General features: G+C 36.4%; 1 protein-coding gene across 2 annotated transcripts in view; it reads right to left on the bottom strand.

The window, feature by feature from the left end:
* The window catches only part of LOC113228915 (protein goliath-like), a 68597-nt gene extending 42845 nt beyond the window's left edge, over positions 1 to 25752 (bottom strand). For both annotated transcript variants that reach the window (XM_026462358.1, XM_026462359.1), the window contains exon 1: positions 25110 to 25752. In XM_026462358.1, coding sequence (XP_026318143.1) covers positions 25110 to 25313 — 204 coding nt within the window. In that variant the 5' untranslated portion in view covers positions 25314 to 25752. The remainder of the gene's footprint in view (positions 1 to 25109) is intronic.
* Positions 25753 to 26394: the final 642 nt, after the last annotated feature.

Genomic DNA, 26394 nt, shown 5'->3' with positions numbered 1-26394 from the left:
TATTTAAACCGTCCATGGAGCTTCCAAAGCGTAATTGTTCATATGCATATTTTAGAGATGAAATTCGTAACTTTCGCCTCTTCCCATCACGTCACAAATTATGAACACGGGGGACCCGTTACCCCCTTAATGAATGCAGGTAATTTATTTATAGCGTGGAATGGCAAAAGTATGTAACATTACAGATTCATAAGTAATACGCAATGGAGCGTATAAAAATGGAGTCAGCCAGGTTTACAATCAACCTTTACCGTGTTAATTTACTTATGTGTATTATTGAAATGTAAATAAAATCAGGTTTGTAATGATACCCACAAGTCTACAGTATATCTAACCAAGGATGTCTTTAGTGTTGGCACATGGTACTGTTTATTATTTGGGCGCTCCACCACCACACTTTTTGGGCGCTTCACACTTTTATTTTATTATTTGCCCATTGAAATAAATTACGAAAAACCTTTCGTAACTTATTGCATTAGCCAAACTCTAGCACTTATACAAACTTGTAGTTGGAGATTTTTAATAACGGTTTAGATCCGAAAAAATGCATTATTTCCTGTATGTAACAATCGCGGAAACCTAAGAACTCGATTTTAGACTTTGTTGAAAAAGTTTTCACCGGGTGGTCTACTATCGCAGGGCTAAGAGGGATGTGTGGCGATGCTGATCTCCTTCATCATCATCCCACCTTTTTATCACGCTCTTTACGGTTCTTGATCTTTTAAAATTTTGAATCGTTGTCGAATTCCTTTTCCTTCCACTATTCTTACGTTGGTTCGTTCCGTCACCACTCCCATCAAAATTCTTAAAGCAAGAGGACGTGCTCAAGGATCATCTTCATGTAAAACTTCGACTTCACGTGATATCGTGTTTTTAAATCATTAGATAATAATACTTATTTAGGCCTTCTTGGGGCAAGTGTCTGGACTGTTTAGTAGGGAGTGTTTTATGCTATTTGCACCTTTTTATATAATTTTATTATATTTTGTTACAGCCTTTCCGTTTCGTTTTCTCCTAATAAATTTATATGGATTTTACTTTCGCTAAGCCAGAGATGGATTGCGGGGTGATGGGCCCTCACCTTTGCGTATAGATGGCTCTGATATCATTCACCTCTGCATGCCAATGCCATACACATAGTATTGGGAAGTCCGCCTATGTCTCAGTGCCAAGCAAAATCAGTCAATGTTTCCATTAATCGACCCCGGAATATAAACATTCGAAAGATAAATTTATAAACTGAAGCTATTTATTTAATAATCAGAGCCACCTGCAAGTGATGTTTTGATTAGTTTGGGAATGGTGAGTTATTTTAGCCGTTGGTAAAACCTTGTTGCTTTTGTAGTAGTCACTAAAACCACTTCACGTTTAGGTAAGGCCTTAACCTCTCCTTATAAGGCCCAGTCATGAAATGTACACGTATAAATTAATACAGTACCGATATAAATAAGGTCGTGTGCACTGTAAGCGCAACATATAATAGGATATATTTGACCTGTCGCCTCTCTAGCAGTTGCCGTAGGTTCGAATCTGGCTCGCACCTGAATTTTTCGAAATTTACCATGAGCTTCTAGATGAAGGAAAACATGTGATGAAACGTCGAAGAAGGTTTACAAAAACGTGTGAAGTCCCCGACTCGCATTGAGTCAGCGTGGCAACCATGGACTAAACCCGTGACCAGCAGTGGGACGTATAAATGGGTTAATGATGATAATAATAAATAAATAAATATTAGACCACACCACATACGTTGCTCCGATCCCAAAGTAAGTAACTAAAGCACTTGTGTTGTGGAAATTGGAAACAACGACGACGGTACCACAAACACCCAGACTCGAGAATATAATACTATATAATATAATAGACCTTCATGAAGGAAGAATTTTGGTCGAAGGGTGTCATATATTGGCGATTCCACAGCCGGTTACCTGACACCAGATTGCGCCATACGTCGCCGACGAGTGCAATTAATTAGAAATAGTGTTTTATTATATTGTATGTATGTTAGTCCTTTAGGTATACACTTCCGGACACATAATTCGAGCCACCACACATTTTCAGTATTAAGCTTAAACAATGTTTGATTGATCCAGAACTATTACGTAAATTTGAAACTAGTATACTAAACGTCTCTTCCATTAGTCCTTGTTGGCAATTTGGATATGCAAAACCTGGGGAAAACGATGATAACACTATTTTTGTATTCTAGCCCTTTACGACAAAAATGCGAGGTGGCTCGATTTATGTGTCCGGGAGTATATTATATGGGTCATGTGGCCTGAACTAAATAAATAAATAAATATAGAAAAGTTACTATTCCATTAGCCGGGGATCGAACCTGGAACCTCTGAGATAGCTTTACCATGATAACCGGTGTACAAGCCACTCATCCACGGAAGGCGTCGTCGATGATGATGATGAAAAATTGAATACTGCCCAATTACATTAAATATCAATTTATTGCTTGGGTGTTTATAATCCGACTGAAATTAATTATTTCCCTATAACCACTAAGTTCGCAACAACATACTGTTAATGGTTATCCTTCCTATATAACGTATATTTGCGCGGTATAGAGGCTTTCCGCACGCTGCACAAGACGTGAGGAGGACCTTGGCGAATAAAGCAGAGTTGTAGTTTAATAAATATAGTTGGCTACTGTCCACATCGTTACCGAAACCAGAACGTAGTTTCTTTGTTGTTGACTAACAGTTGGCACAACTGCAACAGGATTGGTGATTGTTGTCAGTATTCGGGAAATATAAAAAGACAAGTATGGTAACCTTATACGAACGTAGCAGCGTGGCTTGTATGTGTGCGTGCCCGCCACGTGCCGTGAACGGACGCACACTTTCGCATAATCTCACGACGCATTCACGTTGCATAGCTGCTCGTGGCCTTTCATTATAATGCGAATGTGTGCGTCCGTACATAGACAGTATACGACGGAATTACACTGTTTAATTCCGCCTAACCCTTACCATCACCGCGGAACTAGACGAAGGCGTAGGGCTTGAGTTCCATCCCTATGTTGTGGATATTACAAGGGTTCGCAAAGACTTACGCTTTTACTTTTATATGGCGAACGGCAAGGAGTAGAATTCCTTGCCTGCAGACTTATTCCTTGAACGTTATAACCTGGGCCTTTTCAAGGCGAGAGTGAATAGGCATTAACTAAGTGTCGCTCCATCATTGAACTCAACGTCACTTACCATCAGATGAGATGGAGGTCAAATGCGTATAAAATTATGCATATAGCATATATAAAAAACATAACTGCTTTTAACATTAAACCGCGCTGCTGCGATTGTATGGAGTTACCATACTTGTCTTATTATACAATGATTCTGGTCTTCACAACATAGGTCCGGCACTAGAGGTCGCAAATGCAGCCACGAGTAACATTTATTGATGCAAATTATTTTTAGTCGTCCTTATTTGATATTTATTTAACTCCGGCGTCATAAATGACCTCACACGCCGATTACGTAAATGATCGACCGAGTTAAACTCGTGTAAAGTGCCTTAAATAGAAATTTTCTTCTATTTTAAATACATGTGCAGATTTCCATATAAATATTAAACGGTTCTTTGATTTTCATTTCTTTACGAGGAAGAATCAAAGATTGAGCGATGATCTCTAACCTCTGACTGAATTTACTATTTTACTAACTTTGATTTAATATTGAATTTATTCAATGTCTTGATTTTTCACTACCATTAATTTTTGTGAACTGACTCCATCAGTATGTTTTAATTATTAATACCTGACAGAACTCGAACTTGCGTCTGTGCCATACCGAGGCAACCCACGCCTATAAAAAGACATTTCTGGTCAACTTCTGGTAGTTGTAAGGTACCAGGTTGAGTAAAAAGAAACGTTCATAGATTTCTCACAGGTGGCGCTACCGGTCACACCATTCTACCAAGTGAGCTATCAACATCCACAGCCCGACTGCTGCGGTTTTGTGTTCGATCGATATCTGTATTAATAATTATAACAACTTTGATTTAATTAAAATTACAAAACAATCTACTCTTGTCATTGACCTAGCTCTTGTCATGTTGCTAGTGAATCCTTGGTGCTTGTTAGAAAGTTATTGAAATAGTTTCAGTTCATTTAGTTGAAACTCGAAACGGCGAACCCAATTTACCAAGTTAATCCATTGTCGGATTATACGATAGCCATGCGAACGCTGTTGTATTTATTGGCACCCGGAAGCCAACCGGTACCCTAGGACTGTACCTCTAAATATACGAAAACACTTTTATGGTGCCTACCTGACTGACCTCGAAACATCTATGACTAACAGTGACATAACAATTAATACGACAGCGTTACTGGTTGACGTGAACGAACCAAACAAGGTCATGGCACTCAAACTTTGTATTAAATTCGGAGTCGTACTTTCTACTTGGTATCAAGTCAATGTTCTGTCACGATTAAAAAGTATAAACGAAATTAAATTAAAAACCGGAGAAAGGATTACGACACTGGAGAGAGTAAATATTTAGAATGGCGAATCTAAATATAAAAAGAGATCACAAAGAAAATTGAGTAATTTATTTGTACAAGTGACGATACCGTTAATATTTGTACTGTGCTCGTTATATTCTGTTGGGTTTCAAATGCAACAATCGAAGATGATGTGCGATGGAATGAAGAATAGGTAATAAATATTCGATTGCACAAAGATGTTATTCACAGAAATGAAATTACATGAAACTGACAAAACTGTCCGATAAAAGTCTCAAATAGTATTAAATCATTATTATCACTTGTTATAAATTCCTTACAACGATATGACGTCTTATGGTCAGTCAACCCGTTACGATCGAGCGTGTAAGCGTTCCGAAATATTTGAATGACAATAACAAGATATACCTTGGTAAGAAACCTGTAACTACAATAAACATTTAGCCAATAACCACGAAATCTATATACGATAGAAAATGAAAATTATTTCATTTTACCTGCCCGAGGAAGTATTTTTTAGTGAAGTGTGCGTGAGTTTTCAAGGACAGTCTGACGTAGATAAGACAAATTCGGTACATAACATTAAGAAAAAGTAAGAAATATCAAGCAAGTACTAAAGTTTATCATGAGGGCACTAATTAGTTGTTCCTTGCAACGGTAATGGACGTAATTACAAATTTGACGAAACCTAAGGACCATCGCTAATGGGCGGACGAGAAAGCAGAGGATATTAAATTTATCAATGTATATTTAAAACTATTCCCATAGAAAAAAGGTATAAATTCCAATGCTCTGAGACCGACCTCGATTCGCACTACATCTCTCTCTGCATTATTGAAGAGCATATTATGTGCCAGTCAGGATGGCGGCATTGGGAAGGGAGTACTAGTAGTAGGGAGTAGGGAGTAGGATACCTCATCCGTGTATGCAGTGGGCACAAGATGTTCGGTGCTCTCCACCACAGTCCGCCGGATTCTGCTAGCTCTAATATTTACATGAACACATAGAAACGTACGACATCCTAAAAATGAGATGGGTAGACTTGTCAAAGTGGTGGGTCGTAATTGAGTGAAACTAGCGCAGAATAATGGTGGATGGCATAAACTACGGGAAGCCTATAACCCCGACACGGGTTAAGTTGGGCTATGGATGATGATGAAGAATTATTTACTTCACAACATACACCATGAAATTCTAAACGAATTATGTAATAATTTTGTTCTTCATATTTGTAAGTTAAGTCCATTTGCAATATTTACTTTATTGAATATCATGATATTTAGTACCATGACATTCATAGATTTCGGCGAAAATACTGCACTTGTTTGTTATTATTGATACAAAAAACGGAACCAGCGTTTATTGCCACACCGGGGCCACAGAGTCGAAGTTGCGAAGAAGCCACATTCGAGTCCAGCCAGATCGAAGGAATTTTTCTTTGCAATTTTTCGTTCTTTGTATAAATAATAAGTCCATTTGTTGTAAACGGGACGACATATGTCCCGTCCAATTAGTTTCGGGGACTAGAAGAGTTCGGGAACGTTCCACGACGTATATTGCAGACGCGATTGTAATACAATTTCTATTACGGCACTATTATAAAAATAGGCTTTGGTATGTTTATCTTAAGGACCTTGTGAATTATTCTCGTTCAAAATTATCTTTGTTGTAACATTTTTTGCCAAGCGTAGGTACTTCCATAAATCACCTTGAGTTGTTAACCGTTGACGCTTAATATGGCGTTCGCGTTCGCCATCGTGATTGTGATGCCAATCAAGTGGTGCTTTCCGCTTCCTTATAAGGAACATAACTTAATTATATGTCAAGATTCGCGCCCTGCTACAATTACCGCGAAACATAAAAAAAAAAAATTATTAATACAAAGATCGAACACTCAGAAAAAAATCCTTCGCTGGCTTAGTTGGTATGACGTCTGGCACGGTAAGCTAGAAGACATCGGTTCGAATCCGGCCGGATCGAAGGAATTTTTTGAGTGTTCGATCTTTGTATTAATAATTATAACAAAGTAGCTTGATGTGCTGGCGTGTGTATATTGAAATGCTTTAAAATATTTATATTATATTCATTGACTTACAATTATATGGACGTCGGGTCCGCGCTAAAAAGTGTAGCTGTAACATAAAGTAGCTGTAGCGCTCCTTGTGAAAGTAGTGCCGTCTTACCTATTTCTGCTGCCAAGCAGTAATGTGTGCATTACTGCGTTCCAGTTTTGAAGGGTAATAATGCTGGTGAAATCACAGACACATGAGACTTGTCAACTTATGTCTCAGGGTGACAGGCGCAGTGGGAGTGACTCTCAGATCTTTGCGATTTAAAGCGCTAAGGGCACTGCAACTGCTCGTCCCCTTCACTAGATATTATTAAAAAAAAACAGATAATTTTTTTGTATACTAACACGTGGACCTGAAATAAAAATAAATTTGAATTTTGTTGTTCTCAGCATTTGTAGTGTTCTTATTATCATCAATTACATAGGGTCTCTCAAGGATAACATGTGACGCCTTATTGATACTAATAGTTTTTTAGTATTTTTTTCTAGAACAACAAAGAACCTTATCATAAGATGGTAATATTGCAGATAGTTCATACGGCGATAAATTGTTATTGTAAACTAACACTTCGGTTTGATAGACAATATATAGAACGAATGACTAATAGAATTATCAATCATACATGATATCGTTCGATGTTGTTTCTAAAATACTTTTATCGGACATCGATTCGTAAGTAAATACGTGATCGTGTAAATACCTATGACATTTGCATATACTCTTATAACATAGTATATATAATAAATAAGAGCAAGTAGAGCAACTTCCGCCTGTTCGTTGCATAAATGCCTACACTTCACACACGCTTCACACGGAGCAGTGGTTTTGTCCTCAGGCAAAATGTCGCACTACATGGGTCAAACAGCAACACAATGCTCTAAAGCTGTAATTTATATAACAAGGTAAACAATTTAACTTACATTCATACACTGTCGAAGTATGCAGTTAAAAAAGTCTTCCAAGACACAGTTTTAACTGTAAATTATCATGACACAGAAAATATGTTAATGTGAAGAAATCCACATCATCTTCATACACTCATAGACACACACACAGGAGTTAGGGGATTAGAGGATCGTTTTTCGTTCTCTTGCACCTTGTAATGGCATTGTTTTTGTTTATTAAATAAATAATTCTTATTAAATTATTATTATTAATATTACATTATTATTTTAGTTACAGCCATAGGCTCTAAACATAATTTAAAAAAGGTGTTTATCATATAAGATAGATAAGTAAATAAATTTATTTCAATATACCTTAATCTAATACAATTTATGTAAAACAAATGTAAATAAAGCTATTATAGTATTCAAATAAGAATTAAACAGGGGAATCTAGATGATACAGTCTTCATAATAAAGCTATACATTTTAATATTAGCATCTAATGTGTAATTGCGATGCCTAAACCCGAGAACAAAAAGTAAAGAGAACGGACACTCTCCGCCTGTCTCTAGCTTTAAAGGCTCATTTAGATGGAGAGAGTTTATCGTCTCGAAGATACGATTATCGAAAGAATATAAAAAAGTTTCCTCGTCTAAACAATCGCGATTATTGATTGTCCACGTGAGCGATAATCGCCTCGCCTTTGAATATTGAACGTCTCCGTGTAAACAGAACTCGAAAGTAAAAATCGTATTTCGAGTTTCTGTGCCAGCCGTTTCTACCATGAGTGCAGTGCGTGAGGGTGTTTTGATTATCACTGCTTTTCTAAGACAAGAATTAATTGAAACGAGAACGAAAAAAAATTTTGGATTAAGAAATGTTATAAAATTTGAAAAAAAAAATGTATGTTTCTATACAGTGCAATGAATTTAATATTATCAGCAGTTCCAAATCTGAATGATTTTTGCATCATTTTGATATATTCATAGTCAATACCGCAGTAATCACTGAACTCGAATGGCAATTCTCGCACTCAAAACGGTACGAACCGATTTGTACGATAATCGTATGAACTTGAAAAAATGTCATACGAAATCGCGTTTAGACAAGTTGAAATCTCGTAAGCAAGAATCTCCTTACTACATATTATAAACTGAATGGGCCTTAAGGCCCATTTAGATGGAGAGAGTTTATCTCACGCTTTGTGACGAAAAATCGTACGCAATTATCGTAAGCAATAATCGCCATAAGATTATCGTATCATAATGTTTACATTCAGGCAAGAACTAAAATCTCGCCTACGATTATGTCATACGAGATTCGCAAGCAACTTAATCGCCTCCTCGACTGTTTACACAGAGAAATATGTAGTAGGGAGATTCTTGCTTACGAGTTTTCGACTTGTCAAAACACGATCTCGTACGACATTTCTTCAAGTTCATACGATTATCGTACAAATCGGTTCGAACCGTTTTGAGTGCGAGAATTGCCATTCGTGTTCAGTGATTAATGCGGTATTGACTACGGACATCAAAATGACGCAAAGATCATTAGAATAATAGGGGTTTAAATATGAAATTACCGATTTATTTTACTGGCCACTTTAAATTAAAATTAAACCTGTATGGTGTCCGATTTCAGAGTGAAACGTTTTTCACACGAAAAGTAAAACATGCTTAACTTAAAAAACATGATATTTGATTGTTCGACTTTCAATTGTTTTTACATTCAGCTTTTAACGTGAAGACAGATACAGCGAAAATCTGAGTACCTAATTTTCGAATACGAATTTCCACATGGAGTTAACGTAGCAGAAACTGTCAATGCTGTATTTGGAGAGGATACGACATACGCAAATACGGCAAACGCCGGCAATACGGCAAATTACGACTTGAAGAAAGAACCACGAGGAAGACCAGTCACAAATGTAAATAACGTTGAATTGAAGGTAATGATGAAAGCCGATCCGTATCAAACTACCACGAAACGTCATGGTTTAATGTTAGCATACCCACAATATGACATATGGCGTTTGAATAATGACGACGGAACTCGCAGCAAAACCGCTTCACCGTTATTGCTCTATGATAACGCAACACCTCACACTGCTTGAGAAACAGTTTTACTACTACAAGACCTGCAGATATAAATTATCCATCATCCTACATATTCGTCGGACCTCGCCCCGACCGACTACCATTTTTTCCCGCAATTTGATTTTTTTTTGAATGGAAATAAAATTCCCAGGAAGCAGTACAAAAATCCCTTCACACAGCTGTGGAGTCCAGGTCTCCAGAGTTCTATCGCAAAAGTTTAAATGACCTTCCGATTACATGGCAGAAATGTACAGACAACAAGGGAAAAAACTTTGATTAAACAAATATATTTATTCTTAAAAAAAATTGTTTTAATTTTTCAGTGCGAAACGGCAATTTCATACTTTAACCTTGCATTGTATAGAAATATACATTTTTTAATAATTTTTTTTTTAAATTTTATAACATTTCTTAACCCAATTTTTTTTCCTTTTCGTTTCCTTAATTCTTGTCTTAGAAAAACATTGATAATCAAAACACCCTCACGCACTGCACTCATGGTAGAAACGGCTGGCACAAAAACTCGAAATACGATTTTTACTTTCAAGTTCTGTTTACACGGAGACGTTCAATATTCAAAGGCGAGGCGATTATCGCTCACGTGGAAGGGCGATGATCGCGAATGTTTAGACGAGGAAAGTTTTTTATATTCTTTCGATAATCGTATCTTCGAGACGAGAAACTCTATCCATCTAAATCCTTTAGATACTGCACCACGCCCCGCACATTACCGGTCACATTGACTGAACGACAACAAGGCTGCCGCAAGCCGTTTTCGCGCGAAGACGGCTTTGATATTTGAATATAGTTTTCATTTATTCATTACGAAACTTGTACGTTAATATAAAACATAATTTTACGTTACTATTTATAATGGTCGTGAATTGTGCTGTGTACGGTTGTTTATCATCATTTTCCGAAAGATGAAACGAAATAAGTAAAAAAACTTCTGTATTAGGGTCGTATTCTAGAACTCTACTCAATGCTCAAGTTAGGATTTGAGTATGGTTTAAAGCACTTGACATCATACTCAAGTCCCTGCCATTAGGGTCGTATTTCCAGTGCTTGTGTTGCCAGTGCAATCCAGACTTGAGCATTGAATAGAGTTCTAGAATACGACTCTGAGACTCATTCAGTTATTGTTTTCTTCATTTATTTACTGCAGAGTAATAATATATGTACGTATAAAAATTACATATTTATTATATATGGTAATGAGGCGTCATGACTTCGTGAGCTGGTAGACAAGAGTTCTCGAATTTTCAATTCATATTGCCGATAAATATTGCGTAAATAGCGAATATTCCTAATTAATGATGATCAACTGCGACATGCAATTTCAAATACCTTGGTTACGTTATTTAAAAGTACATGTCCAAAATATAACATTTTAAGTGCTGTTAATATACATTGTTTTAATAAATCTTCAATATTACTCTAGTTAGTGAATTAATGAAAAATATGATATTATATCGAAATAAATACATAATAAACATGTGTAATTATTAGGATTCTGGATTCTATTAATAGAATAATAGATAATCGCGTTAGCATTTTCGCTATGCTGCCGCTCTGATCACGTAACGTAATAGTGCAAGAAAATGATGGGTAACCCTTCCCAATTGCCAATTGCCAACCCTTGCCAATTGACGCAAACATTTGCGCGTGTGCAGATAGCGCCTTGCTGTATGTAGTAGTACCTAGTAGGTAAATAATTTTCGACGTCTTCTAGCATACCGTGCCAGACGCTATGCCAACTAAGTCACGGAACGAACCAGCAACCTCATGAATTTTTCTATGTGTGTGTTATTTGTCGTTTATTCTCTGATCTGATCTTTTTATTTGGTTTTCAACGACTATTTAGCCGTAGCGCCATTTATGATATTTTAGGTTTTTTTGTCAAATGCGGTAGCACCCCCTGAACAGCATCAGCGCTCCCAATTGCTTCCAAGGCCCCTATCGCTCCCTTAAGTCTGGGGGAAGGTAGGGACCACTTTGGGAAACTATGATGAAGAATTACCACACTCGCCTTATTTTACTATGCTTATAGAGTACATTTTGCGGAACGTCAGCGATAACGATGTAGACGGTGAACTTTTAAAAACACTGTAAACGATTTACACCTCTCGCAAATGTTATAAAAATGTAGGACGATTACCAGTTTGTATGGAGAACAAAGAAAAATAATACTATAGTCAGAGACGTTCAATATCTTCTGACTCACGGTCATAATTGATGATACTTTGTAACCACATCATGCACTTCATTGAATTACAAATACTCGTGTAGAATAATACTTGCAACAAAAATTACTGTAAAAGTGCATACAAATTCATGCATGGACAATAAAAACAATATTTGAACTGCCGCCATGGCCAAACGGTTACCATACTGGTCTACCACGCAAAGGTCTCGGGTTTGATTCCCGGGTCGGGGAAAATATTTGTATGAGTTAAATTTATTTATCTCGAGAGTTTGGGTGTGTCCATGGCACCCGCGATACAGGGTTTCCCTAGTAAGGGGCTATAAATATACTTTGTCTGCGGCCACGAACGCTTCATGAAGTGATAAACACAGTGCAAAAGTCCCAAAGTAAGTAGACCAGGTGGTTATTCTTTTTGATTCATGATTGTCTGTAATTTATATTTATAATGAGGACATTGTTATCGAATTCATGATTCAACATTGCATTGTACTTTGTAATGGCATCGTTTGAAACAATACAAATAAAAGCGCTGAATTAGGCTGGCGGGATAATTCAGAGAACATTGTAATCAATGTACTTCTGATGGGTATCATTATGGCGGACAAATCAATCGGAACTTAAATAAAAGAATGTTTAATAAAATGTAGGTAAGTTTGGGTTTAGAAGGAAACTTGCGCGTCGACCACAAAAGCATGGTATTGATAAAGTCCATATAAGAGTAAGGTGTACATTAATGCAATAAAAAAAATTCGACAATTTAAAGTGAAGTGTCTGATATATAAGTGATGTCAGTTGCGATAGCAAATTTTATTAACGTCTTTATGATAAGATTATTTGCTTGTTATCGCACACGTACCTACCTGTGTTTATTATTGCCTAAGAATTAACAATTAGAACTCCCTTGGAACTGTCCTTCAGACTCGCTAAACGCATTGCCTCAATGCGCAAGCATGCCGCCATGGGTTGAGAATCAATATCGGTATATACATATATCTAGAGGTTACACTCTTTACCAGAGGTTCTCAAACTCTTTGTGTCATAAGCCAGGTGCTAATTTTCCTCTCCGTTTTGCGTAGACCCCCTGCCTTTCTTCTATGGATTTTTTTACAAATTCAGCAATTTCAAATGGGATTTTGATAGCTGACACAATGTTTCAGACATTTATTTCCGAATACAGTCACGTATTTTTTTGTACGTTGTGAAATGTTTACTTTTAATTTATGTATTTCTTAAAAAAGTATTACGTATATGTGTAGGTTATTATCTGTGTAAAATTATTATTTTAAAGCTAAAAGCTACAATTTTGGTCACGATCTGCTTAAATGGAATCATGGATCCTCATTAATGTCAAATGCACCTATTTCTTTTTTTGCTTGCATAGGACCCCTTCTAGGTAAGAGTGGACTCCCTGGGGGTCGATATAGACCACTTTGACAATTATCGGTCTATACCATAGTTTCCCAAAGTAGTCCCACCATCACCCACTGGGCGCAAGAGACCTAGGGGGGCGGTATCCTTGAAAGCAATTGGGGAGAGTTGATACTGTCAAAGTGGTGCTACCGCATTTGAAAAAAAAACCTTAATTACAATTTTTTTTCTTGTGATTTTTTGTTAACTTTATATAAGGATTAAGTATTTTTTATGGTAGTGGACGTTGAATTTTTTCATCTTACTAAGCCAAAAAGTTTGTGAACCTATGGTCTATACCTAATATCTTTACAGCGACTTGTCGTAACATGAAGAGAATAGATTTTTTATGTAGAAATAAGTCATTTGATGGTTTCCATAATCATTATCACACATTAGAAATATGTATTGGTATTTTGATATTAATACAAATATTACTACAGTCGTAATTTGATCGTATATATTTAGTTTTATATTGTTGATACGAAACAGATCATACGATAAGTTTCCAGTAAATGTAAACAGCAAGTAATAAATAGCATTAACAGATGCAATAACGTAAAATACTGACTATAACTTTTCAAATCAAACCTAGCATTGTATTTGAATTGTTTGGCGAAGTTCAAATGCTCATAGGAATGTATAGTATACACATAATATAGTTTTAATATGTTCAATATACAGATTTGCAGCATTTTTTTTTTGTGTTACCAAGTATGGGTCGTCGTATGTTATAGTCGTGCGTCTGGAGGTAAGCGACACGCCTGTTCAGACTTACAGTGCCGCTCAGAGCTTTAAATCAAAGATCTGAGGGACACTGCCACTGCGCCCGTCACCTTGAGATTTAAGTTGACAAGTCCCTTGTGCCTGTAATTTCACCAGCACCTGCTTGGCAGCAGTAATAGGTAAGGTGGCAGTACTTCCTTAGACGAACTCTTTCACAAGGAGCTCTACTGAAGCTAGGATAAGGATGAGATGGCATTCCCAGACATTTTGAAAATTGAGGACGATACCTTCCTGATAAAATATCTACATGCTTCTCAAAAAAAAAAACTCTACCAGGTAGCATTCGCATCCAAGAAAGACTGGAAATAAAATAGTCTCACTAGGACGACAGTTGTTTTGCATGGTACACACGTGGATCGAAGATTGGACTTAACGTAAGCTGGTATTACATGGCGTGCGTTCCAGACTCAGTTACAAATTGGGATGACTTTCCTTCCTATTTTCTACGCTATAATTGCTTGCGCGAATGTGAACCTGACAATAGGTTACATTAGCCAGTGCATAAATTCAGATAGTCAAGCGACTCTACATACGCTATCCTCAGTTACCCAAACGTCAAAGATTCTGGTGAACTGTGTGACTATTTTAAACATTCTTCGGGAGACAAATGAAGGTTACCACCAGGAAAGCCATCATCGACCCCAAATCCTCCATCAAAACTCATCTGGCTGTAGGCCAAATAATCTTGAATCACTGTCGAGAAGTTCTTGCAATGGGCACGAATGGTATCAGAATATTGACTAGAGCTCTAATTTTAATGATCCTTTTCTTTTTCTTTCGTCATAGAGATTCATAATCTAGTTTGCGTTTAAATAAGACACATTGCGAGGATAGGTATTCAAATGCAGACGACAGATGTCCTGCTAGACGCGCTAATGAGGAAACATGACCTCTGGGAGCGGAATGTAACTTATTATTTATAACTTAACTACTCGGCTAATTAAAATAATATCAATCACTGACATCAAGCGAACAAAATTTACCGAAAATGTGCAAAGGACGGACGTAAAAGTATACTGCTTTCCGACATCAGAACAGTAATAAAACAGTGTCTCTAGTATTAGGGCTTTCATTCCAGGAATATCGGTCTCGAAAATTTCGAGAATCTCGACAATTCCTTGGCAACTTCGAAACTCGAGACTGATGTTTCCAGTCTCGAGACTTTTGAGACTTAAAAACACTTAAGAGTCTACCTCAAATGGCTTTGGTTGATTCCACATAACAGTGAAAGGGTTAAATCAATAACTTTGGAGGAAATACAATGTAAAACTGCGGATATACATACACTGATTACTATACGGTGTGATAACTGTACATATACCAATGATTTTTTAAATATCAACTAAACTAAATAGAACACATATACTATACGATATACAATTTTCAAATGGCTTTAATTTAATTAATTACAAATTAATTTAATTAAAAAGTATTAAAAATCTACTAAATCTATCAGTAATTTCTTATTCTGGTTGACATGGCCAGGACTACTATGTTATAGAGTGGGGCTTAGTATATAATCTGTGGAGATTGAAGAACGACGCTTAGTAATAAAATCCGGTCTTGTACCTTAAACTACATCAAAGCGCCCTTAGTTTCTTACTAAACTTAAAAATTACTAACATAAATAACATTACATTTTATAATTTTAATTAATAAAGAACAATTAAAATATCATGTTTTGGCTATCTAAATGCTTAGCCTAAAAGTATGGAAACTTACTTTTGACACAGTCTCGAAAGTCTCGTTTTTACAAGGATTTTCGGACCTTTTTTCTCCGAGACGCGGAAGTTCAGCTAGACTAAAAAAAGCTCTAGTCTCTCGTCAGAAATTTCGAAAAGTTACAGTTTGTATACTTGAGCGTGTAGCAAATCGCGTAAACATAAAAAGCCTCGTCAGTTTATCTCAGCTAACCCACATCTGAAGTGAATGGCAACCCGCCAGAGCCAATCGATTTAATAAGGCCAATGCACTACCCGCAAATAAATTATTTTAAACCACGTAACTAATATTAGAAAGGAATGACCTGGCGTCTTTATTTATTTATTTATTTTTTGAATAAAAATACGTTTTGATAAATAATTTTTCCAACGCTCACATGAAGGACGTTATTTTTGTTAGTGTTACAATAGATTTAGAATGTTCTCATTGCGGTCAGAGTAGTGAACTCTCCTCATTGTCATGAACCGAGTTTTGTTGTGAGACTTATCGGTTTGGAAAAAAGTGTATTTTCATGTAATGTAAATGTGTAAATTTTTATAATCCTACCATTATTGTTACATCAATAGCGTGGGCTCAGACTAGGGAATGTAAGCATTCTTGTAGTAACCAAATTAAATACACTCATCCATAGACATAGGTCAATGCACTCATCTATGATTGAGTACTGCCACCTTACCTATTTCTGCCGACAACCAATAATATTATATATGACTATTACTGCGTTCCGGTTTTGAAGTGCAAGGGTCAACTTTTATTATAATAATGATAACGCACACACTCATAGCCCCGCACTAGGGAAACCTGTATCGCCGGTGCCTTGGAGACACACATACATAGGCAACCACAAATTATACCCAAAGTTACGAGTGACATAAATGTAGACCATAAAAATATTCTCCCAGCCCGGGAATCGAATATGGGACCTCTGCGGGCAGACCAACATGGTAACTAGGCAGTAAATGTCTTAAGATGACAGATGCAGTGTCACTGAGATTCAGTGGCATGCAACTGTTATGGCACAACTTCTTCGTCCCGTCACTTGACATCACAAAAAAAGCTAATGCTTCGTCATAAGTCATGACAAGACCAGAACTAAGTTTCCTATGAAAATCGTGCATACTTTTTGCAATTCAAGTGCGAATACTTTCGTCTGATATCCCTTAAACCGTTTAAAGCAATCCTAGTCCCATTAGCACAAACTGTAATACATACAATACGATAGCCTTTGCTAACTGTGACGGCAAAAAAGTCATTGTCATCGCACAATAGCTTACGACACACACGCAACTGATTGAACTGTTGACATCTTTGAACAAAAAGAGGTATGTCAAGCCACACGCATCATCATCGTCAACAATATCATTATGCGTATCACTGCTGAGCACGGAACCTCTATAAGGAGAGGGTTTACGTCTTAGTCCGTTATACTGTTGCTGGTCCAATGCGGGTTGGGGACTGCACACATTTCACAAGGATTGTGAACCTATTTTTATTATTTTTATGATACCAAGTGACGTGACAAACAGCGCCTGGTGGTAAGCGACACGTGGTAAGTGCCGCTTAGAGCAGTTACGCATGGCGACTTTTAGCAGCGATACAGACGCGATGCAAACGCAATACAAACGCGATGCAAACGCGATACAAACGGGATGCAAACGCGATACGAACGCGCTGCAGTTGCTAATCGTGGACCTTTACACACACGCGCGACTTTAAGCAGCGACGCAAACGCGATGGAAATGCGATGCTAACGCGATGCTAACGCGATGCTAACGCGATACAAACGCGATACAAACGCGATACAAACGGGATGCAAGCGCGACACAAACGCGATGCAAATGCGATACAGTTGCTAATCGTCGACCTTTACACACACGCGCGACTTTAAGCAGCGATGCAAACGCGATACAAAAGCGATGGAAATGCGATGCTAACGCGATACAAACGCGATGCAAACGGGATATAAACGCGATGCTGTTGCTAATCGTCGACCTTTACACACACGCACGACTTAAACAGCGATGCAAACGCGATGCAAACACGACGTTTTAAATTAATTAACTAATTTATTTATTTACTGTATTCAATAATTTCACTTTTAAATTTACAAAACAAAACAATGTGCATAAACCTATATAGACTTTTCGTACTTATTGATTCAACATAAGTGACTGTATCGATGCAGTCGCACATTTGCATCGACGCTTTGCGTCGACTCGTTTCAGAAACGCGTGTTTGCTTCGCTGCTAAGTCGCCGTGGGTAACTCTCAGAGATTTAAATTGCAAAAATCTGAGGGGTAAAACTACTGCGCCCGTCACCTTGAGATATAAGTTGAAAAATCCCATGTGCCTGTAAATTCATCAGCACCCCTACAATTCAAAAAAGAAACGCAGTAAAGCTCATATTACTGCTTCGCGGAAGAAACAGATAAGGTGGCAGTACTTCCCTGGATGAACTCTTTCACAAGGAGCTCCAATGCTTCTAAACCTACTTCGACTACTACGTGCAGGTTCCATCACAAATTTTCTTTCAGTGTTGGCAAGAGTTATTGCTACTAAAATTTACAAATTTCAGTAATTCAAAGAGTCTACCTCTCTATTTAGAAGTATCCTTTCTCCCCGGGCTACCACAGCTATAGAACCTACTTTTATATATTTTGTATAGTTCTCCTTTAAAAACATTACACCAAACGTTTAAACTTAATCGGCAATGTTGTACATTATTTTCTAAGCATGAAAATGTGTTCGATTTCATTTCGCCTTTAAGAATTTCATAGACTGAAGAATTGTAAATTATTTTTAAGCATTAATTGTATTACACTATTACATTGATTTTTATGACTTAGCGAGTGTCTGCTTTACATTTAAAAAAAAAACTTTTCAAAGTACCGTTTCACGCGGTCATTGTTACCTCGGGTGTTATTCAAGATTTTGAGAATTTAGAAGAAAGGATGCTTTTTCAAATGTAACTAACAAGAAAAAGGAAGGCTTAAGTGAATAAAGTCGGAAAGTACGTCTATACCATCTTCATAAAGAAGTAGTTGGGTAAAAAATATGGTATAAAAATCGACTTTATTTGACAGGCAATATAGACCAAAATTCAAAATACATATAATAATAAAACGAATATGTTAAATGAGTGGTACGGAGAATTAATTATATAGTATATAGTCCGCGCTGATATTGCAGTTAAAAATAACAGAAAAACACGCGCACATACACAAATTTAAAGGAAGCTGCATCTCAAAATTGCTTGTGAACTTTTTTTATTATCATTTATTCGTTTATTTAGTATACAAACTATTTATTTATTATTATACTATAACAATCAAATTGCCATAAAAACAATTAAATATGATATTACAACGTTCTGTACCAGATTGTAATTGTACTTATGATGATGACACATCATTTAAAAATAATAATGAAGATCTTCTATAATTTGCTAATAATTTACTAATCTACTTAATATAAAAGCGACAAGGGAATGGGTGAATATATATTACGTAATTGCAATTATTACTGCGTTACTACACCTTTACAAGTCATGATCTTGCATCATACATAACTAAACCGGTGCTTTTCTTAGATATCTCGATATATAGTCGACTTATCGAGGGGTTATAAAAGGAAGTGTTTACTCTAATAGGTACGTTAGCAGATAAAATGTCTTGATAGGTTAGGTTCGGGGGCTGCGCCTTGTACAAATGATGATGATAAAGTTAAAGTTACCTTTTGCGGGTTCGATCATTTCCAAATTATTATGTCTGTCTGTAGCCAGAAGTTAAGCATAAAGTTTGGCTGTTTTGTTAAAAAAAAACCGAGAATAGTTTGGAAGAATCGCACACTTCATTACGAATTTACCTCAATGACTCTGGACTGCAGAATTTTTAATTACTATACCTCCAATGAACACTATGCCAACTTAACTTTTGGACCTATTCTGTTTTTATTTGTGTTTCCTTATTTTTTTACCCAAAATTAGTTTTTATGATTTTTGTTTAAAATTCGAAAATTTTGTCTTTGTTTCTTTTTTATCCCACAAAATTCGGGGAGCATAATATTAGAAAACAAATATGGCTGTTTACAAAACTAAGAGAAAATGTCCAAAAAATAAAGTTGACGTAGTGTTCATTGGAGATATCGATTTAACTTTACGATTTCAACTTTTAGCTTTACTTGGTATCTATAGCACGTCTCTATATCGAAATAGAAAAATTACAATGGACTAAGTCGCCTTTCACTAAAGGACGATTTTGTAAGAAGCCGGTTCGAATGCCCTATACTGGTTCTCGTAATGTATAAAATAAGCCATTTCGAAATATTACAAGATCATCTATGTTGAGTGTGTGCGTTATTTTTTATTTTTTATTATTTTTTATCTATAGTCGGTTGATTACGTTTGAGATTATGAGGTTGCCGTTTAAATACCTCGATTTAGTGTTGCATTATATTGCTCAATGGTTTTTTATGTTTATTGAAATTTATTTTATTTAAGGAGCACGGACTTGTATTTTAGATTAGACTGCAAATGAACAAGTCGTCAAGACAGCAAGAAGACTTTATCTCTGTGACTGCAATAGGCAGGCCTAGATACCGCAACCAGCTTGTGAAGTGACTTATTGCTTATGTATTTTTTTAAATAATTTATTTATTTAGAGATTTGAACGTTGTTGAACACGTCAGTCCTGTTAAAAAAACAATACTTCAAAAAACACTTAATAGAAACCAAACAGATAATCAAAATACTACATAACCAAACACGGTGTAGAAAATCTTCGCAGCACTACTTGTTGGCTCAGACAAAACAGATTGAATCAAACAAACATTAAAAGCACGAAAACTAATCTGTGCAAACAACCACACCCAGGTTCCGTACGAACACACTCCATGAGCAAATGATGTACATCCTCAGGAATTCCACGTACTTCGCAATTTGGAGAATTCACCCTACTTATAAAATACAAAAAATTGTTTAAAGGAGCGTGTTTGGATCAAAGCAAGTGCGCGCTGTCAATTGATGTGCAGATGTTTTCAGTGGTGGTAGGCCTAAATCAATCAGGGCAATAAAATTGATTCACGTTCAACACTCGCCGCGTGTACACTTCTTGTTAACCGACTTCAAAAAAGGAGAAGTTTCTTAATTCGATTGTATTTTTTTAGTGTATGTTACGCGATTACTCCGACATTTGTGAACCGATTTCGAAGTTCTTTTTTTGTTGGAAAGGAGGTGTAAAAGTAGTAGTCTAATGAATCAGGCATATTGGATTTCAGTCACATTTCGTTAACAGATTTTAATAAAACTTGAGAAATAGATATTATGTTTTATATTTCGATTATATTTCGACGGCCTCTGTGGTCGAGTGGCTTGCACACCAGTTTTCATGGTGTCGCCATTTCTGAGGTCCCAAGTTCGATCCCCGGCCGGGTCAGCGTAGAAAACTAACTTTTCGATATTGTCTCGGGTCTGGGTGTTTGTGGTACTGTCGTTGTTTCCGATTTCCATAACACAAATGCTATAGCTACTTACTTTGAGAACAGAGCACAGTATGTGATGTTGTCTAATGTATATATGAATAAAAATTAAATTTCAAAAATTAAGAAGTTCGTGACGCTGTGTTGATGTAAACATAGAAATCTGTACACTGTCTAAATTCAACGACATGCTGACTATATTTATTCCTTGCTCGCATACCAATCATGCGGCTCATGATAACAGATGTAAAAATTACGTGAGTAATGACCGTATGTTATCGGAGAAATAATTAAAATAGGCTTCTTGACGTATTCGAGTGCTACCAATAGCTAAAAAGGTTGAATTTACCTTAACACAATGAAATAATAATGGAATATCAAGTCATCGCGTCTCTAAGTACAGGTGAACATACCAGGTTATTTGTAAAATACTAACAACCTCTCTGGACCATATTACCAACATCATGTGCGGTCAGCGCAATTTACAATCTGGGCCCCAGAGTATCTTGTTTAAGGATATTAACATTCTTACACTAGCGCCACTGTACATTTATGAAAATGTAATTTATGTCAAGAGGAATAGTAATTTCTTTACGAAAATTTTTTATTTTTATATATCCGTACTTGGATAACAAAAATCCGTAACCCGTTTAGCTCATGGAGGTTGTCTCGATCTATGATGTTTGATAATAAAAAAATATATATTGTACATGTTGAATGTGTACAAACGTTATTTACAAATAGCAACCCCAAGAGTTTCGTGCTAATTTTTCTCAGGGAAATATGCCTTACGAAAGAGCGGTAGAGTTTAACCAATGTGACGATTTCGAGTGTAATAATGCTTACCTATGAAATGAAGATTATTTTGATTTTGATTCATAAACAATAATTTTTGTTCCATGACTTTTTACAAAACACCCTTCTTCTTATAAAACCCTGCTACTATTTTTCACTAGAGAGAGCTCCTCGTCCAGTGTAGTACTGCCACCTTACCAATTTCTGCCGCCAAGCAGTAACGACAGCATTACTGTGTTCCGGTTTTAAAGGATAAGGGTGCTGGTGAAATTACAGGCACATGGGACTTGTCGATTTATGTCTCAGGGTGACAGGCGCAGTGATAGTGCTCCTCAGGTCTTTGGGACTTAAAGCTCTGAGTGGCATTGTAACTGGTATGAACAGGCGTGTGCTTACCATCAGGCGCACGACTTGTTCGTCCCGTCACTTGATTTTATAAAAAAAAATTAAATAAATAGCCCTTTATAGATCTATCGCTATTAACCATAATAGCTAGTTCAATTGGTTTTTTTTAAGTGATTGTGTTGTTACTTTTATTGTATCACTGGTGATGTATTTGTACGCCCATGGATGGAAAGCGTGGCGTGATCGATTATGCGAAAAGTAAAATAACAATTGAGTATAGAAAATGTTAACGTCACTCCAATTTTTCATGGGGGTACAACATTTACAGCTATAAGTCTCCTTTTTATAAAGGAAGTAATATGTATTATTTTTGTTTGGAAATAAAACGTAATTACACTATTTATTTATTTATTTTTGTGAAAGTACTGTACTAGTTCTTTGTAATAATAATAATAATAACGTACTCCACATAGCCCCGCATTAGAGAAACTCCTGTGTCGCGGATGCCATGGCCTCACGCATAGATAACCGCAAACTTCACCCAAACTCACGAGAGAAATAGATGTAAGCCATACAAATATTTCTCCCGGCCTCTCTCTGCGTGGCAGTGCGGCATGGTAACCGTTCGGCCACAGAGGTAGTTTGGCTAATTGAGGCAAAGATTGAAAAAACGTAAAGCAAAATTCCGTCGATCCGGTTGCACTCCAACCAGTGACATTTTCGCCTATTAGTCTCTCAACGTAAAAGTGAAGAAATAACTTTCATAGTTTTGACACAAGTGGCGCTTCGGCAAAAAAACCGTTACAGCTAAAAACAAATATCTGCAAAAAGCACACAGAGAATTTTGTATGGTCTGCTGATTCGTTCCGTACCTAAGTTGGGAGAGCAATATCCCGCGTTAGGTGAAAATATCGCTGTTCGAGTCCAGCCGGATAAAAAGGAATTATTCTTTGAGCTTGTTTCATCTTTGTGTCAATTATAATATACTTACACTATCAAACAAATGCAATGCGCAAATTGCATTATACTAACATTTCAAATTTGAGTCAGCCCGTGAACACGGCCAGCGTAACCTGGCCGATACGTTCCTCGGGGTAATTAGGTAGGTGTGAAAAATACTTATTAAATTGTTTAATCGCGTTTATTCCCATTCTTACATGAAATTACTTTTTGCGGATCTCTACATGTGCTCTATTCTATTTGTTTTTTCAAACAAATCAACATGGTCCCAAGCAACTGGTGAAATTACAGGCGCATAATACTTGTCAACTTACGTTTGAGGGTGACGGGCGTAATTTTATTTGTTTATTTTATTTATTTATTTATTGTATAAAGGACAAAATACACAAATATGTAGGGCAGTGCCTTTGAAATATTTGCGATTTAAAGCTCTGAGTGGCACTGCAACTGTTATTAACAGACGTGTAGCTTACGACTTGTTCGTGCCGTCACCTGATATTATAAAAAAAGGCCTGGAAAAAACTCGAAACGATGATTTGTTTGAAATAACAAACACGCGATTGACATTCGAAATAAATATGTATTATTTTCGTCCCTAAGTTACTGACTACACGGAAAGTCACGAAAAAATTTATAAAAGGAACGAGCATTCTTTCGCCGTTGATTATGTCCTGCTTTTATTAAGTATTGTTTCTTTTTCCGAGCATATAAAAAAAGCTCTACGCCTATTAAATACAAAATTTAAAAATCTAAATTTTATTTGAAAGAATTACGTTTCCGCTCGATCAGATAAATGGAAAATGATTTAAATTTTAAATGTTCTTTTAAACTGGAAGGTAACAAGTTTGGTAAGACTTTGGGGCTAAAAAAGAGTTTATGATCTTACGTAAAAACACAATAAATTTTATAAATAATAACTTACGAAAATTTTATCGCAGTCGGATGAATAATAGAGGAATACATACGAGACAAACAAGTAAATATTCGAGTATAAATATTATAAAATTCATTCATCAAGAAATTAATATGTAAGATCTAATGACTCGATGCGTGGCTCAATTAGCAGAGTGGTAGCCACGTTGAGGCTACAGAAGCTCGTCCGAGTCCAGCCAGATCGAAAAAATTTTGTCTTTGCGTTTGTTGGATCTTTGCATCAATAACCAGTGAAGTATTTTCAAAAATAGATCAATATCAAGGAAGTATACACATCATGATATTAAAAAAATATATTCAAATAATTATATTTGATATTAATCAATGAATGCATCTTATGACGTATTTTTTAAGGAAGTGATGTGATTGTGCAACCAGTGCTGTTCATGTCATAACGGAATTTTTTAAATTTCCGGAACTTGTCGTCAATGGCACATTTATTCATTTGACAAAAACAGTTGGCCACATTTTCTTAATTCTTTTCAAGCCTTTTATCGTGTGGTGAAAAGATAAGATATTATATCACGAAGTAATTTATGCCGATTGGTTTGTTTTAGAAATAATAATCAAGTACAATCTCAAACACTCAAATTTCTCGAGTCTCTTTTTTGTTACTACAACACTTGCCATTATTTTCGAAAAGGAGAAATACTCGCTACAGAGAAGGAAATAAAGGAATTAAGAACTCTACACCCTTGTCCCACAAGTGTGTTTAATATGCCAATTAACAGGTAATTAACGTTAATACAGGTCCGTGTATTCAATACATACGCAATAAGCTAGTTTAAAATTATAAACCGAAATTCTCTGGTTCATAGCACAAATAGTTTCCTTTACTTCAAATATTTTTATCTAAAATTTATCAGATATTGTCTGTTGTAAGAATAATAATAACGTGTCAGATAATAACAGTGATGCAGTGATGGGCCACAGAGGTCGAACACTTACCTCTGAGATCTCAGTATAAATTTCTCCGTGTTCATCTTCGTAGGTAATATTGATGTTGACCACGGTGAAGGTATCACTGCTGCCCATGAATCTCTCATCGCCGCCATATCGACCAGATTCCAATTCGCTGCTCGGAGTATGGCATCCCACGAAAGCCGCAAACCAGCTTATAGCTGCCAGACTAGACCAGAACTCCACACGCATTTTCTCAAATAACAATCATATAATACCGTACACAATGTAGCACTTAAGTCCGAACCGGTACACACTTGGGTAAATATCGAATTGTCTTCAAACATTTAACGCGAAACTAGCGTTGTTACTACGCGACTTTCCGCGCTGTGTGTGGCACCGCGAATGACTTTCGAGCGTTATCAAACGCTATCGGTTAACGAAAACACACTCGTTTTACAAAACACTTATCGATATCACACGCGAATTCAGCTTTCTGCACAGCACTAACTTCTTCCTGACTTCGTGCAACACTAGGGATACTAATTTCCAAAAATGTGAGGCGTGTTTTCGCTATAATCTCTACTATCGTGACCTTTTACTTGCAGTTAATGTGCGTATTATTTGTTATATGTTAGTTGGCGCGAAGTCGACTGCTGCTCCATAACCGGCGAGGAACTTGACTGCAGCGGGCAACTGAAACAATAGAATTGTGACGTTAGTTCGTGGACGAGGCAAAAAAGTCGCGTGCGGAGGACTTAGCATAACGCAATGCTGTAAGCTGACGCAACAGTGCATGGACTAAGTGGGAGCAATTATACCGCCTGCATTTTTGTACACTCCATTTTGTTAAATAAACAATTCTAAGAAGCTATGTCTTATAATTGAAGTCATATAGAAGTACAATAGTTGTACATTTTTCATAATTTATTGAATAATCTATGTCAATGCTGTTGCATAAAACTAAATCTTGTCTTAACTCTAAACTGATGAAATTGAGAAAACCCATTTGAAAGTTCAAAAAATTGCTGAATGGAACCAATAAATTTGCATTTTCGTTTAAACGTGGATGGAGCTAATTATTACGTGTAAATAAAAGTCTTAAACTGCTTGCTAGATTCACCGAACTTTACGACCTGGGAGTCTTTAGTTGGGAAACTTTAGTCATTTCATTCATTCATTTTATTTTCTTTATTTTTATTCTGTAACTTTTGTACAACAGTAGAATAGATAGCTTATAAGTGTACTAACAAAATGGACCGTAAATTGTCGGCATTTTTTTTATTTTCTTCTTAAATAATCCCATTATTGGCAATAAGATTCATTCCATCAG

The sequence above is a fragment of the Hyposmocoma kahamanoa genome, unplaced genomic scaffold, assembly GCF_003589595.1.
Source record: "Hyposmocoma kahamanoa isolate Upper Pololo Valley unplaced genomic scaffold, ASM358959v1 262, whole genome shotgun sequence".
In the NCBI taxonomy this organism is placed as follows: Eukaryota; Metazoa; Arthropoda; class Insecta; order Lepidoptera; family Cosmopterigidae; genus Hyposmocoma; species Hyposmocoma kahamanoa.
Note: the sequence above shows the minus strand (reverse complement) of the source record. Positions and strands in the feature narration are given on the sequence as shown.